Here is a 16380-nt window from a genome sequence, read left to right on the forward strand (position 1 = left end):
ACCTGTCAACTGTCAGTTTAGCATCTTTGTTTTCTACCTGTCAACTGTCAGTTTAGGCTGCTCGCCGGCTCCTCATCACCACTTCAAGATGGCGGCCAAATTGGTCGTGTCACAGTAGCCAATGCTGCGTCTACTTATAAACACGGCAATCTGTTGCGTCCACTGCAGTTCGCTACCTTATTCATACTTTTTGTCAAGTGATTTTTTTCAAGCATGGTTGCATGAGGTACCTACACATAACGTTACGTTAGTGAATGTATCACACACAGTAACGTAACGTTAGACGGCGGTCAGCAGCATCGCGTATTTTAGCCACCCGCATTCTCCAGTGGAACTTTGACGGGGAGTAAAAAATGAGTTTAGCATATGAGAGTTAACTCAAATGGTAGCATGCTAGGTAGCAAGATTGACAACTGCGTTCTTCACACAAAAACACATTCTGAGAGTTGTCGTTGTCAAACTTCAAGGTCAACCATGTTTTTAGGAACTCACTTTATTCACCACTCAGACATAGTTTATAGGAACTCACTTTATTCACCACTCAGAAATAGTTGCTAAAGTGCTAAGTTCCCTGACCAGGAATCGAACCCGGGCCGCGGCGGTGAGAGCGCCGAATCCTAACCACTAGACCACCAGGAACTTGATGAATGAATGTATGTGCCTCACGCTTTGAGTGTGACAGTCACGTGTTACATAGCACTTCCAGCAATCCAGAGACCAGACTGAAGAATTCATTCATCAATCTTGCTAACTCTCACATGTTAAGCTAGCACGCTACCATTTAAGATAATTCTAGCTAAAGTCATCAATCATGATATGACACACATTTTCCTTCATGTACGACTCCACCTGTGAGAGGAAGAAGTTGCTCAAACAGATATCCATCAAGTCCCTGGTGGTCTAGTGGTTAGTATTCGGCGCTCTCACCACCGTGGCCCGGGTTTGATTCCAGGTCAGGGCGCTTAGCATTTTAGCAACTATATCTGAGTGGTGAATAAAGTGAGTTCCTAAAAACATGGCTGACCTTGAAGTTTGACAACAACGAGTCTCAGAACGTGTTTTTGTGTGAAGAACGCAGTTGTCACTTTTGCTACCTAGCTAAGCTAGCATGCTACCATTTGAGTTAACTCATATGCTAAACACCTTTTTTATTCCCCGTCAAAAAGTTCCCCTGGAGAATGCGGGCATCGATCCCGCTACCTCTCACATGCTAAGCGAGCGCTCTACCATTTGAGCTAATTCCCCTGCAAGACTAGCTAAGCTAGCTGCTATCAGACACAATCAAGAGTGTTACTGCAGTACTTTAAAGTAATACTACAGTGTGTGTATCCTGAAGGCCACACCCACTTCCCGCTGTCCCCGTTATACAGACTTTACTGACGTCCACACGTGTCCCACAAGATGGACGACTGCACACATGGGGTCGGCTCACAAACTCTAAAAAGTTCCACTGGAGAATGCGGGCATCGATCCCGCTACCTCTCACATGCTAAGCGAGCGCTCTACCATTTGAGCTAATTCCCCTGTAAAAACTCTCTCTCGCCAAAATGCTATTTTCCCTGAACGGTAATCGGACCCAGAACACAGCAAAAAGAGGGACCAATCCTAACCACTAGACCACCAGGGACTTGATGGATGTCTGTATGAGCAACTTCTTCCTCTCAGAGGTGGATTCGTACAAAAAGGAAAACGTGTGTGATATCATGATTGATGACTTTAGTTAGAATTAGCTTAAATGGTAGCGTGCTAGCTTAACATGTTAGAGTTAGCGAGATCGATGGCTGAATTCTTCAGTCTGGTCTCTGGACTGTCTAAGAAGTGTGAACATCTGTTATTTATTTATTTGTAATATGATAGTTGTTAGCTACACGGTGATAGCAGCTAGCAATCCAAAAAGCTTTAATGGGGAATTAGCTTCAATGGTAGCACGCCAGGTTGCGGAGGAGACCCTGCCCCAAGTGGAGGAGTTCAAGTACCTCGGAGTCTTGTTCACGAGTGAGGGAAGAGTGGATCGTGAGATCGACAGGCGGATCGGTGCGGCGTCTTCAGTAATGCGGACGCTGTATCGATCCGTTGTGGTGAAGAAGGAGCTGAGCCGGAAGGCAAAGCTCTCAATTTACTGGTCGATCTACGTTCCCATCCTCACCTATGGTCATGAGCTTTGGGTTATGACCGAAAGGACAAGATCACGGGTACAAGCGGCCGAAATGAGTTTCCTACGCCGGGTGGCGGGGCTCTCCCTTAGAGATAGGGTGAGAAGCTCTGTCATCCCACAGGAGCTCAAAGTAAAGCCGCTGCTCCTCCACATCGAGAGGAGCCAGATGAGGTGGTTCGGGCATCTGGTCAGGATGCCACCCGAACGCCTCCCTAGGGAGGTGTTTAGAGCACGTCCGACCGGCAGGAGGCCACGGGGAAGACCCAGGACACGTTGGGAAGACTATGTCTCCCGGCTGGCCTGGGAACGCCTCAGGATTCCCCGGGAAGAGCTGGACGAAGTGGCTGGGGAGAGGGAAGTCTGGGCTTCTCTGCTTAGGCAGCTGCCCCCGCGACCCGACTTCGGATAAGTGGAAGAAGATGGATGGATGGATGGATGGTAGCACGCCAGTCAGCATGTGAAAGAGGTAGCGGTATGGATGCTTTTCTTGGAGGTGTATTACACCACAATCCCTGTGCCAACCCACCCTTACAGGGGAATTAGCTCAAATGGTAGCAAGATTGACAACTGTGTTCTCCACATGAAAACACCTCTTGACAATGTTGTTGTTGTCAACCTACAAGGTCAGCCATGTCTTTAGAGACCCTGAAGTTCTCACATTATTTATCACTCAGACATAGTTGCTAAATGCTAAGTTCCCTGACCGGGAATCGAACTCGGGCCGCGGCGATGAGAGCGCCGAATCCTAACCACTAGACCACCAGGGACTTGATGGAAGACTGTATGAGACTCACGTTTTGAGTGTGACAGTCAGGTGTTACATGACACTTCTTAGACAGTCCAGAGACCAGACTGAAATATTGAGCCCTCGATCTCGCTAAATCTCACATGTTAAGCTAGTATGCTACCGTTTAAGCTAATTCCCGCTAAAGTCATCAATCATGACATCAAACACGTTTCCTTCATGTACGACTCCACCTCTGAGAGGAAGAAGTTGCTCATACAGACATCCATCAAGTCCCTGGTGGTCTAGTGGTTAGGATTCGCCGCTCTCACCGCCGCGGCCCGGGTTCGATTCCCGGTCAGGGAACTTAGCATTTTAGCAACTTTGTCTGAGTGGTGAATAATGTGAGTTCCTAAAAACGTGGCTGACTTTGAAGTTTGACAACAACAAGGCTCAGAACATGTTTTCGTGTGAAGAACGCAGTTGTCAATCTTGCTAACATTTGAGTTAACTCTCATATGCTAAACTCATTTTTTATTCCTTGTCGAAAAAGTTCCACTGGAGAATGCGGGCATCAATCCCGCTACCTGTCACATGCTAAGCGAGCGCTCTACCATTTGAGCTAATTCCCCTGCAAGACAAGCTAAGCTAGCTGCTATCAGACACAATTACACAAACGTCAGTCGGCAAAAGTCCAAACTTTGGACTATTTCAATCCTTTTGTCAGCGTCTTATATTTCAGTAAGAGTGTTACTGCAGTACTTTAAAGTAATACTACAGTGTGTGTATCCTGAAGGCCACGCCCACTTCCAGCTGTCCCCGTCATACAGACTTTACTGACGTCCACTCGTGTCCCACAAGATGGACGACTGCACACATGGGGTCGGCTCACAAACTCTTAAAAGTTCCACTGGAGAATGCGGGCATCGATCCCGCTACCTCTCACATGCTAAGCGAGCGCTCTACCATTTGAGCTAATTCCCCTGTAAATACTCTTTGTCGCCAAAATGCTATTTTTCCTTAACGGTAATCGGACCCAGAACACGGCAATATGAGGGACCAATCCTAACCACTAGACCACCAGGGACTTGATGGATGTCTGTATGAGCAACTTCTTCCTCTCAGAGGTGGAGTCGTACATGAAGGAAAACGTGTGTGATGACTTGCTTAAATGGTAGCTTGCTAGCTTAACATGTTAGAGTTAGCGAGATCGATGGCTGAATTCTTCAGTCTGGTCTCTGGACTGTCTAAGAAGTGTCATGTAATACTGAACATCTGTTTTTTTATTTTATGTATAATATCATAGTTAGCTACACGGTGATAGCAGCTAGCAGTCCAAACGCTTTACAGGGGAATTAGCTTCAATGGTAGTGCGCTAGTTAGCATGTGAAAGAGGTAGCGTTATGGATGCTTTTCTTGGAGGTGTATTACACCACAATCCCTGTGCCAACCCACCCTTACAAGGGAATTAGCTCAAATGGTAGCATGCTAGCTTAGCTAGGTAGCAAGATTGACAACTGTGTTCTCCACATGAAAACACCTTTTGACAATGTTGTTGTTGTCAAACTACAAGGTCAGCCATGTTTTTAAAGACCCTGAAGTTCTCACATTGTTTATCACTCAGACATAGTTGCTAAATGCTAAGTTCCCTGACCGGGAATCGAACCCGGGCCGCGGCGGTGAGAGCGCCGAATCCTGACCACTAGACCACCAGGGACTTGATGGAAGACTGTATGAGACTCACGCTTTGAGTGTAACAGTCACATGTTACATGACACTTCTTAGATAGTCCAGAGACCAGACTGAAGAATTCAGCCCTCGATCTTGCTAACTCTCACATATTAAGCTAGCATGCTACCGTTTAAGCTAATTCCCGCTAAAGTCATCAATCATGACATCAAACACGTTTCCTTCATGTACGACTCCACCTCTGACAGGAAGAAGTTGCTCATACAGACATCCATCAAGTCCCTGGTGGTCTAGTGGTTAGGATTCGGCGCTCTCACCGCCGCGGCCCGGGTTCGATTCCCGGTCAGGGAACTTAGCACTTTAGCAACTTTGTCCCAGTGGTCAATAATGTGAGTTCCTAAAAACGTGGCTGACTTTGAAGTTTGACAACAACAAGGCTCAGAACATGTTTTCGTGTGAAGAACGCAGTTGTCAATCTTGCTAACATTTGAGTTAACTGTCATATGCTAAACTCATATTTTATTCCCCATCGAAAAAGTTCCACTGGAGAATGCGGGCATCAATCCCGCTACCTGTCACATGCTAAGCGAGCGCTCTACCATTTGAGCTAATTCCCCTGCAAGACAAGCTAAGCTAGCTGCTCTCAGACACAATCACACAAACGTCAGTCAGTCGGCAAAAGTCCAAACTTTGGACTATTTCAATCCTTTTGTCAGCGTCTTATATTTCAGTAAGAGTGTTACTGCAGTACTTTAAAGTAATACTACAGTGTGTGTATCCTGAAGGCCACGCCCACTTCCAGCTGTCCCCGTCATACAGACTTTACTGACGTCCACTCGTGTCCCACAAGATGGACGACTGCACACATGGGGTCGGCTCACAAACTCTTAAAAGTTCCACTGGAGAATGCGGGCATCGATCCCGCTACCTCTCACATGCTAAGCGAGCGCTCTACCTTTTGAGCTAATTCCCCTGTAAATACTCTTTGTCGCCAAAATGCTATTTTTCCTTAACGGTAATCGGACCCTGAACGCGGCAATATGAGGGACCAATCCTAACCACTAGACCACCAGGGACTTGATGGATGTCTGTATGAGCAACTTCTTCCTCTCAGAGGTGGAGTCGTACATGAAGGAAAACGTGTGTGATGACTTGCTTAAATGGTAGCTTGCTAGCTTAACATGTTAGAGTTAGCGAGATCGAGGGCTGAATTCTTCAGTCTGGTCTCTGGACTGTCTAAGAAGTGTCATGTAATACTGAACATCTGTTATTTATTTATTTGTAATATCATAGTTGTTAGCTACACGGTGATAGCAGCTAGCAGTCCAAACGCTTTACAGGGGAATTAGCTTCAATGGTAGTGCGCTAGTTAGCATGTGAAAGAGGTAGCGGTATGGATGTTTTTCTTGGAAGTGTATTACACCACAATCCCTGTGCCAACCCACCCTTACAAGGGAATTAGCTCAAATGGTAGCATGCTAGCTTAGCAAGATTGACAACTGTGTTCTCCACATGAAAACACCTTTTGACAATGTTGTTGTTGTCAAACTACAAGGTCAGCCATGTCTTTAGAGACCCTGAAGTTCTCACATTATTTATCACTCAGACATAGTTGCTAAATGCTAAGTTCTCTGACCGGGTATCGAACCCGGGCCGCGGCGGTGAGAGCGCCGAATCCTAACCACTAGACCACCAGGGACTTGATGGAAGACTGTATGAGACTCACGTTTTGAGTGTGACAGTCAGGTGTTACAAGACACTTCTTAGACAGTCCAGAGACCAGACTGAAGAATTCAGCCCTCGATCTCGCTAACTCTCACATGTTAAGCTAGCATGCTACCGTTTAAGCTAATTCCCGTTAAAGTCATCAATCATGACATCACACACGTTTTCCTTCATGTACGACTCCACCTCTGAGAGGAAGAAGTTGCTCATACAGGCATCCATCAAGTCCCTGGTGGTCTAGTGGTTAGGATTCGGCGCTCTCACCGCCGCGGCCCGGGTTCGATTCCCGGCCAGGGAACTTAGCATTTTAGCAACTTTGTCCCAGTGGTCAATAATGTGAGTTCCTAAAAACGTGGCTGACGTTGAAGTTTGACAACAAAAAGGCTCAGAACATGTTTTCGTGTGAAGAACGCAGTTGTCAATCTTGCTAACATTTGAGTTAACTCTCATATGCTAAACTCATATTTTATTCCCCATCGAAAAAGTTCCACTGGAGAATGCGGGCATCGATCCCGCTACCTCTCACATGCTAAGCGAGCGCTCTACCCTTTGAGCTAACTCCCCTGCAAGACAAGCTAAGCTAGCTGCTATCAGACACAATCACACAAACGTCAGTCAGTCGGCAAAAGTCCAAACTTTGGACTATTTCAATCCTTTTGTCAGCGTCTTATATTTTAGTAAGAGTGTTACTGCAGTACTTTAAAGTAATACTACAGTGTGTGTATCCTGAAGGCCACGCCCACTTCCAGCTGTCCCCGTCATACAGACTTTACTGACGTCCACACATGTCCCACAAGATGGACGACTGCACACATGGGGTCGGCTCACAAACTCTTATGAGTTCCACTGGAGAATGCGGGCATCGATCCCGCTACCTCTCACATGCTAAGCGAGCGCTCTACCTTTTGAGCTAATTCCCCTGTAAATACTCTTTGTCGCCAAAATGCTATTTTTCCTTAACGGTAATCGGACCCAGAACACGGCAATATGAGGGACCAATCCTAACCACTAGCCCACCAGGGACTTGATGGATGTCTGTATGAGCAACTTCTTCCTCTCAGAGGTGGAGTCGTACATGAAGGAAAACGTGTGTGATGACTTGCTTAAATGGTAGCTTGCTAGCTTAACATGTTAGAGTTAGCGAGATCAATGGCTGAATTCTTCAGTCTGGTCTCTGGACTGTCTAAGAAGTGTCATGTAATACTGAACATCTGTTATTTATTCATTTGTAATATCATAGTTGTTAGCTACACGGTGATAGCAGCTAGCAGTCCAAACGCTTTACAGGGGAATTAGCTTCAATGGTAGTGCGCTAGTTAGCATGTGAAAGAGGTAGCGGTATGGATGCTTTTCTTGGAGGTGTATTACACCACAAACCCTGTGCCAACCCACCCTTACAAGGGAATTAGCTCAAATGGTAGCATGCTAGCTTAGCTAGGTAGCAAGATTGACAACTGTGTTCTCCACATGAAAACACCTTTTGACAATGTTGTTGTTGTCGAACTACAAGGTCAGCCATGTTTTTAGAGACCCTGAAGATCTCACATTATTTATCACTCAGTCATAGTTGCTAAATGCTAAGTTCCCTGACCGGGAATCGAACCCGGGCCACAGCGGTGAGAGCGCCGAATCCTGACCACTAGACCACCAGGGACTTGATGGAAGACTGTATGAGACTCACGCTTTGACTGTGACAGTCAGGTGTTACATGACACTTCTTAGACAGTCCAGAGACCAGACTGAAGAATTCAGCCCTCGATTTCGCTAACTCTCACATATTAAGCTAGCATGCTACCGTTTAAGCTAATTCCCGCTTAAGTCATCAATCATGACATCACACACGTTTTCCTTCATGTACGACTCCACCTCTGAGAGGAAGAAGTTGCTCATACAGACATCCATCAAGTCCCTGGTGGGATAGTGGTTAGGATTCGGAGCTCTCACTGTCGCGGTATGGTTTCGATTCCCGGCCAGGGAACTTAGCATTTTAGCAACTTTGTCTCAGTGGTGAATAATGTGAGTTCCTAAAAACGTGGCTGACCTTGAAGTTTGACAACAACAAGTCTCAGAACATGTTTTCGTGTGAAGAACGCAGTTGTCAATCTTGCTAACATTTGAGTTAACTCTCATATGCTAAACTCATATTTTATTCCCCATCGAAAAAGTCCCACTGGAGAATGCGGGCATCGATCCCGCTACCTCTCACATGCTAAGCGAGCGCTCTACCGTTTGAGCTAATTCCCCTGCAAGACAAGCTAAGCTAGCTGCTATCAGACACAATCACACAAACGTCAGTCAGTCGGCAAAAGTCCAAACTTTGGACTATTTCAATCCTTTTGTCAGCGTCTTATATTTTAGTAAGAGTGTTACTGCAGTACTTTAAAGTAATACTACAGTGTGTGTATCCTGAAGGCCACGCCCACTTCCAGCTGTCCCCGTCATACAGACTTTACTGACGTCCACACGTGGCCCACAAGATGGACGACTGCACACTCACAAACTCTAAAAAGTTCCACTGGAGAATGCGGGCATCGATCCCGCTACCTCTCACATGCTAAGCGAGCGCTCTACCATTTGAGCTAATTCCCCTGTAAATACTCTTTGTCGCCAAAATGCTATTTTTCCTTAATGGTAATCGGACCCAGAACGCGGCAATATGAGGGACCAATCCTAACCACTAGACCACCAGGGACTTGATGGATGTCTGTATGAGCAACTTCTTCCTCTCAGAGGTGGAGTCGTACATGAAGGAAAACGTGTGTGATGACTTGCTTAAATGGTAGCTTGCTAGCTTAACATGTTAGAGTTAGCGAGATCGAGGGCTGAATTCTTCAGTCTGGTCTCTGGACTGTCTAAGAAGTGTCATGTAATACTGAACATCTGTTATTTATTTATTTGTAATATCATAGTTGTTAGCTACACGGTGATAGCAGCTAGCAATCCAAACGCTTTACAGGGGAATTAGCTTCAATGGTAGTGCGCTAGTTAGCATGTGAAAGAGGTAGCGGTATGGATGCTTTTCTTGGAGGATTACACCACAATCCCTGTGCCAACCCACCCTTACAAGGGAATTAGCTGAAATGGTAGCATGCTAGCTTAGCTAGGTAGCAAGATTGACAACTGAGTTGTCCACATGAAAACACCTTTTGACAATGTTGTTGTTGTCAAACTACAAGGTCAGCCATGTTTTTAGAGACCCTGAAGTTCTCACATTATTTATCACTCAGACATAGTTGCTAAATGCTAAGTTCCCTGACCGGGAATCGAACCCGGGCCGCGGCGGTGAGAGCGCCGAATCCTGACCACTAGACCACCAGGGACTTGATGGAAGACTGTATGAGACTCACGCTTTGAGTGTAACAGTCACGTGTTACATGACACTTCTTAGACAGTCCAGAGGACCAGACTGAAGAATTCAGCCTCGATTTCGCTAACTCTCACATATTAAGCTAGCATGCTACCGTTTAAGCTAATTCCCGCTTAAGTCATCAATCATGACATCACACACGTTTTCCTTCATGTACGACTCCACCTCTGAGAGGAAGAAGTTGCTCATACAGACATCCATCAAGTCCCTGGTGGGCTAGTGGTTAGGATTCGGCGCTCTCACCGCCGCGGCCTGGGTTCGATTTCCGGCCAGGGAACTTAGCATTTTAGCAGCTTTGTCTCAGTGGTGAATAATGTGAGTTCCTAAAAACGTGGCTGACCTTGAAGTTTGACAACAACAAGTCTCAGAACATGTTTTCGTGTGAAGAACGCAGTTGTCAATCTTGCTAACATTTGAGTTAACTCTCATATGCTAAACTCATATTTTATTCCCCATCGAAAAAGTTCCACTGGAGAATGCGGGCATCGATCCCGCTACCTCTCACATGCTAGCGAGCGCTCTACCATTTGAGCTAATTCCCTGCAAGGCAAGCTAAACTAGCTGCTTTCAGACACAATCACACAAACGTCAGTCAGTCGGCAAAAGTCCAAACTTTGGACTATTTCAATCCTTTTGTCAGCGTCTTATATTTTAGTAAGAGTGTTACTGTAGTACTTTAAAGTAATACTACAGTGTGTGTATCCTGAAGGCCACGCCCACTTCCAGCTGTCCCCGTCATACAGACTTTACTGACGTCCACACGTGTCCCACAAGATGGACGACTGCACACATGGGGTCGGCTCACAAACTCTTAAAAGTTCCACTGGAGAATGCGGGCATTGGTCCCGCTACCTCTCACATGCTAAGCGAGCGCTCTACCTTTTGAGCTAATTCCCCTGTAAATACTCTTTGTCGCCAAAATGCTATTTTTCCTTAACGGTAATCGGACCCAGAACGCGGCAATATGAGGGACCAATCCTAACCACTAGACCACCAGGGACTTGATGGATGTCTGTATGAGCAACTTCTTCCTCTCAGAGGTGGAGTCGTACATGAAGGAAAACGTGTGTGATGACTTGCTTAAATGGTAGCTTGCTAGCTTAACATGTTAGAGTTAGCGAGATCAATGGCTGAATTCTTCAGTCTGGTCTCTGGACTGTCTAAGAAGTGTCATGTAATACTGAACATCTGTTATTTATTCATTTGTAATATCATAGTTGTTAGCTACACGGTGATAGCAGCTAGCAGTCCAAACGCTTTACAGGGGAATTAGCTTCAATGGTAGTGCGCTAGTTAGCATGTGAAAGAGGTAGCGGTATGGATGCTTTGTTGGAGGTGTATTACACCACAATCCCTGTGCCAACCCACCCTTACAAGGGAATTAGCTCAAATGGTAGCATGCTAGCTTAGCAAGATTGACAACTGTGTTCTCCACATGAAAACACCTTTTGACAATGTTGTTGTTGTCGAACTACAAGGTCAGCCATGTTTTTAGAGACCCTGAAGATCTCACATTATTTATCACTCAGACATAGTTGCTAAATGCTAAGTTCCCTGACCGGGAATCGAACCCGGGCCGCGGCAGTGAGAGCGCCGAATCCTAACCACTAGACCACCAGGGACTTGATGGAAGTCTGTATGAGACTCACGCTTTGAGTGTGACAGTCACGTGTTACATGACACTTCTTAGACAGTCCAGAGACCAGACTGAAGAATTCAGCCATCGATCCTGCTAACTCTCACATGTTAAGCTAGCATGCTACCGTTTAAGCTAATTCCCGCTAAAGTCATCAATCATGACATCACACACGTTTTCCTTCATGTACGACTCCACCTCTGAGAGGAAGAAGTTGCTCATACAGACATCCATCAAGGCCCTGGTGGTCTAGTGGTTAGGATTCGGCGCTCTCACCGCCGCGGCCCGGGTTCGATTCCCGGCCAGGGAACTTAGCATTTTAGCAACTTTGTCCCAGTGGTGAATAATGTGAGTTCCTAAAAACGTGGCTGACCTTGAAGTTTGACAACAACAAGGCTCAGAACGTGTTTTCGTGTGAAGAATGCAGTTGTCAATCTTGCTTGGGGCGGTGTGGCGTAGTGGGTAGAGCAACCGTGCCAGAAACCTGAGGGTTGCAGGTTCGCTCCCCGCCTCTTACCATCTAAAAAATCGCTGCCGTTGTGTCCTTAGGCAGGACACTTCACCCCTTTGCCCCCGGTGCCGTTCACATCGGTGAAATGAATGATAGGTGGTGGTCGGAGGGGCCGTAGGCGCAAATTGCAGCCACGCTTCCGTCAGTCTACCCCAGGGCAGCTGTGGCTACGAGAGTAGCTTACCACCACCAGGTGTGAATGAATGATGGGTTCAGAAAAACATGTAAAGCGACTTTGGGTACTTAGAAAAGCGCTATATAAATCCCAGGTATTATTATTGCTAACATTTGAGTTAACTCTCATATGCTAAACTCATATTTTATTCCCCATCGAAAAAGTTCCATTGGAGAATGCGGGCATCGATCCCGCTACCTCTCACATGCTAAGCGAGCGCTCTACCATTTGAGCTAATTCCCCCATAAAGGTTCCCTGTTGCCAAAAGGCTATTTTCCCTGACCGGGAATCGGACCCAGAACACGGCAATAAGAGGGACCAATCCTAACCACTAGACCACCAGGGACTTGATGGATGTCTGTATGAGCAACTTCTTCCTCTCAGAGGTGGAGTCGTACATGAAGAAAAACGTGTGTGATGTCATGATTGATGACTTTAGCGGGAATTAGCTTAAATATTAGCATGCAAAGGAGCATGTTCGGCAGTGCGCACACACGGAGTACTTACAAGCAGACACAGTGTGTAGACAGAAAAGGGCAAATGGACGCATTTTGGCTTAAAAACTAACGATAGAGGTGAAGTTATAACACTGAAACACCGTCAGGAAGGGGTGCTTTAAGACATGGCTAGCTAGCTAGCAGCTAACATCCATCCGCAGTCTGCAGTGTTTTATCTACTTCTAAATCACTAATCTTTGTCTCCATGGCGACAGATAAAGTACGTTTCTTACAAGTAACATTATCACTGGAGGACGAGGCTAAACATGCTTCACTACACACCGTAGTTCACAGCGTCAAAATGTAAACAAACGCCATTGGTGGATCCACACCTGGCATCCACTGTAATGATACCAAGTACAGGAGTGATACTACTATGATTACGTTGATATTGTTTGGCATCACAACATCTTCTTTCATTTAAAAAAAATTCATATTATGTTTAAAAACTCAGGAAATACGTCCCTGGACACATGAGGACTTTGAATATGACCAATGTATGATCCTGTAACTACTTGGTATCGGATCGATACCTAAATATGTGGTGTCATCCAAAACTAATGTAAAGTATCAAACAACAGAAAAATAAGTGATTACTACATTTTAACAGAAGTGTAGATAGAACATGTTAAAACAGAAAATAAGCATATATTAACAGTAAATGAACAAGTAGATTAATAATCCATTTTTTACAGTTTGTCCCTCATAATGTAGACAAAATAATAGAATACACAATAGGGCAGCACGGTGGCACAGGGGTAGAACATGGATGGATGGATGACACAATATGTTACTGCATATGTCAGCAGACTAATTAGGAGTCTTTGTTTGTTTACTTACTACTAAAAGACAAGTTGTCTAGTATGTTCACTATTTTATTTAAGGACTGAATTACAATAATAAACATATGTTTAATGTACCCTAACAGTTTTTGTTCAAATAAAGACAATAATGCCAGTTTTTTTGTGGTCTCCTTTATTTAGAAAAGTATCGAAAAGAATCGAAATAATTTTAGTACCGGTACCAAAATATTGGTATCAAGACAACACTACTGCCATCTAGTGTCTTGGAAGTGCAACTGCATTGTAAATGTGACAAGATATAACACACGATCAGCAGTTAGCATTTAATTGTTTAAATGTTACATAAAAAAATGAAATGTTATTAAAAAACAACATTTATTAACAACACGTGCAAAAGTATCGAAAATTGGTACCGTTGAGTACTGGTATTGATTGGGAATTGGTACCGTATCAGTTAATGGCAATAAGCGCCTTCTTTTTTGCCATTCTTTTTGTGTGTTGGGCAGACTGGCTCGTACATGCACATGCATCCCCCGCTGTTGCCATTTCTAACACAAAATAGTGTACAGTTCAAACTCAATCTGTCAGTAGACTCGCCATGGAAGCGCTAAAAACGACAAGAAAGATGGCGGTGAGGAGACGCTGTCGAAGTGGAGGCACATTCCCTAGGGAGGGTCAGAAAAGGGTCTGTAGAACATCATATTTGCAAAGTTTGTGGACCCCGACTTAAACAAGTTGAAAAACTTATTCGGGTGTTACCATTTAGTGGTCAATTGTACGGAATATGTACTGTACTGTGCAATCTACTAATAAAAGTCTCAATCAATCAATCAATAGAGCAAAGAACCACCTTTACATGTCATGTAGACCACAAGGAAGTGTTTGAAATACGACCCCTTGAATATTATTTACTCATTTACCCAACAGACGTCCAGCAGCACACCCATATTAAAGAGGAAGATTCACATCCCCCTCATGTAAAAGAAGACGAGGAGGAGCCTCAGCCCCCCCACATCAAAGAGGAAGAGGATGAGGTCTGGATCACTCAGGAGGAAGAGTGTCTTCTAGGACAGGAGGAGGCTGACCTGACCAGGTTTCCACTGACTGTGGTCTCTGTGAAGACCGAAGACCATGGCCACAAACCACCTGAGTCCTCCCAGCTTGGTCCCAGTCCAAGTAAGCACGACACTCAAACTGTGGTACGGGTCCCACTAGAGCAGACCTGGGCATTCTGCGGCCTGCGGGCCGCATCCGGCCCTTTGTGCGTCCCTGTCCGGCCCGCGTGAGGCCAATTATAAATTACAAAACAAATTTAAAAAAGTATCTATGTCAAGTGTGCAATACAACGGTGCTGCTTTTGTTTTGAAAATCGTTATTAGTATTACTTCCGTGTGGACGTATGCGTGTGCGTGATTGTGAGTGAATGTGAACAGCTGCAATCGCAAATTACAAAATAAAATTGAACAAACATCTATGTCGTGCGCGCAATACAACTGTGCTGCTTTTATTTTGAAAATTATTATTTATGGGCGTTTGTCCGTGTGTAACCTGCGAGTGAAGGTGCACATGCAGCGACAAGTGATGCACGGTTTACACCCGAGACGCTAAAAAGAGAAAAGTTGATGAGGAATGGCGTGTTTCCAACAAGACATGGACTGCCAAGCAACGTTCCCTCTAAGGTGCGTGCCTGCGCAATTGCGCACTGCTCAAGCGTCCGCTGCGCGCATCAAATATATGCCGCGCACCAAATCAAATCCCATCTGAATTCTAAACAAAATAAACATTTATTCTATGTAATTTTGCAATGCAACTTTGAGTGACAGTGACAACAAGCGGCCCTAACGGTGTTCGTCAACACCGTTCGATTGAACACCGTTCAATTATTGTAACGTCTATCGAGATGCTTCGAGGACAGGAATTATATTGATCACTTTATTGAGCAAAACTGTTTATATTCGGACATAACCACACCAAAAACATGAGTAAAACAATTCTATCTCGAAAAACTAGTCATTTTCTGCCGTACAAACCAGGCCAAAACCAACTTGTCATCTGTCACCAACACGCATAGCACTAAACCACTGGTGCGTTTATGGCCACACAAAAAGTCGGACAACTCAAACACCACACAAAGTTACACTATGACTCTTCAGTCATACGTGTGCTTATTTTACTGTCATTTATTATTAATGTTAATTTATTTATATTAGTCATGGAATGCTGTTACACACACTATGTTGAAGTATTACTATTATTATGAATTATTATTATTATTATTATTATTATTATTATTATTATTATTATTTATCTTACGGTATATATCAAAAATAATATTGAGCAAAATTTAATTGAAATATTGTCGATGTGGCCCTCCAGCAGTGCTCGGGTTGCTCATGCGCAATATTTGAGAATAGAGACCAGCCTCGAACAACACATACAAATGCGTAGCCCAAGTTGATCTGAAAACATCCCGGAATGCACTCTCCTCTTCAAGAGGACTTCTCTCACTTCAAACACATTCTGCTTGTCTCTTATCTTGAGTCTGGCCTGGGAAACAGAACAGGGAGTATTCCTCCTTCTCGTGTTATCCCTACTCTCTGCATTCCACTGCTAGAAGATGTGGTCCCAATGTGGTTCTAATGTGGTCGTAATGTGGCCCCAATGTGGGCCCAATGTGGCCCCAATGTGGGCCCAATGTGGTCCCAATGTGGCCCCAATGTGGCACTAATGTGGTCCCAATGTAGGCCCCAATGTGGTCCCATTGGGGTACTAATGTGGCCCCAATGTGGGGCCAATGGGGTCCTAATGTGTTCCCAATGTGGCCCCCAATTTGGGCCCCAATGCAGGCCCCAATGTGGTTCCGATGTGGCCCCAATGTGGCCCCAATGTGGCCCCAAAAGTGGCCAAGATATCATTTAAGAGATTTACTTGCCTTTAAGCCTCACATTAACGTAACATTAGGGTGCTGACGTCGATGGGCCCCAATGTGGCCCCAATGTGGCCCCAATGTGGTCCCAATGTGGTCCCAATGTGGTCCTAATGTGGTCCCAATGTGACCCCAATGTGGGCCCAATGTGGCCCCAATGTTGGCCCCAATG

The 16380-nt window shown here is 45.1% G+C and overlaps 1 protein-coding gene and 11 non-coding genes across 15 annotated transcripts in view; 5 read left to right on the plus strand and 7 right to left on the minus strand.

Moving 5' to 3' along the window:
• LOC133632646 (zinc finger protein 239-like) overlaps positions 1-16380 on the plus strand; it is a 57166-nt gene that overhangs the window by 26162 nt on the left and 14624 nt on the right. For 3 of the 4 annotated variants that reach the window (XM_062025194.1, XM_062025196.1, XM_062025193.1), the window contains exon 2: positions 14210-14458. In XM_062025194.1, coding sequence (XP_061881178.1) covers positions 14210-14458 — 249 coding nt within the window. Of the gene's footprint in view, positions 1-14209; positions 14459-16380 lie in introns of those variants that run through there. The other variant, XM_062025195.1, reaches the window with a different exon arrangement.
• Positions 568-639, minus strand: trnae-cuc (transfer RNA glutamic acid (anticodon CUC)). Its single transcript has one exon. It is a non-coding gene; the product is annotated as a tRNA-Glu (tRNA).
• trnae-cuc (transfer RNA glutamic acid (anticodon CUC)) lies at positions 2851-2922 on the minus strand. Its single transcript has one exon. It is a non-coding gene; the product is annotated as a tRNA-Glu (tRNA).
• Positions 3174-3245, plus strand: trnae-cuc (transfer RNA glutamic acid (anticodon CUC)). The gene has a single exon. It is a non-coding gene; the product is annotated as a tRNA-Glu (tRNA).
• trnae-cuc (transfer RNA glutamic acid (anticodon CUC)) lies at positions 4525-4596 on the minus strand. Its single transcript has one exon. It is a non-coding gene; the product is annotated as a tRNA-Glu (tRNA).
• Positions 4848-4919, plus strand: trnae-cuc (transfer RNA glutamic acid (anticodon CUC)). Its single transcript has one exon. It is a non-coding gene; the product is annotated as a tRNA-Glu (tRNA).
• trnae-cuc (transfer RNA glutamic acid (anticodon CUC)) lies at positions 6196-6267 on the minus strand. The gene has a single exon. It is a non-coding gene; the product is annotated as a tRNA-Glu (tRNA).
• On the plus strand, positions 6520-6591 carry trnae-cuc (transfer RNA glutamic acid (anticodon CUC)). The gene has a single exon. It is a non-coding gene; the product is annotated as a tRNA-Glu (tRNA).
• trnae-cuc (transfer RNA glutamic acid (anticodon CUC)) lies at positions 7876-7947 on the minus strand. The gene has a single exon. It is a non-coding gene; the product is annotated as a tRNA-Glu (tRNA).
• trnae-cuc (transfer RNA glutamic acid (anticodon CUC)) lies at positions 9542-9613 on the minus strand. Its single transcript has one exon. It is a non-coding gene; the product is annotated as a tRNA-Glu (tRNA).
• trnae-cuc (transfer RNA glutamic acid (anticodon CUC)) lies at positions 11211-11282 on the minus strand. The gene has a single exon. It is a non-coding gene; the product is annotated as a tRNA-Glu (tRNA).
• On the plus strand, positions 11535-11606 carry trnae-cuc (transfer RNA glutamic acid (anticodon CUC)). The gene has a single exon. It is a non-coding gene; the product is annotated as a tRNA-Glu (tRNA).

Source organism: Entelurus aequoreus, linkage group LG17 (genome assembly GCF_033978785.1).
Source record: "Entelurus aequoreus isolate RoL-2023_Sb linkage group LG17, RoL_Eaeq_v1.1, whole genome shotgun sequence".
Lineage (NCBI taxonomy): Eukaryota > Metazoa > Chordata > Actinopteri > Syngnathiformes > Syngnathidae > Entelurus > Entelurus aequoreus.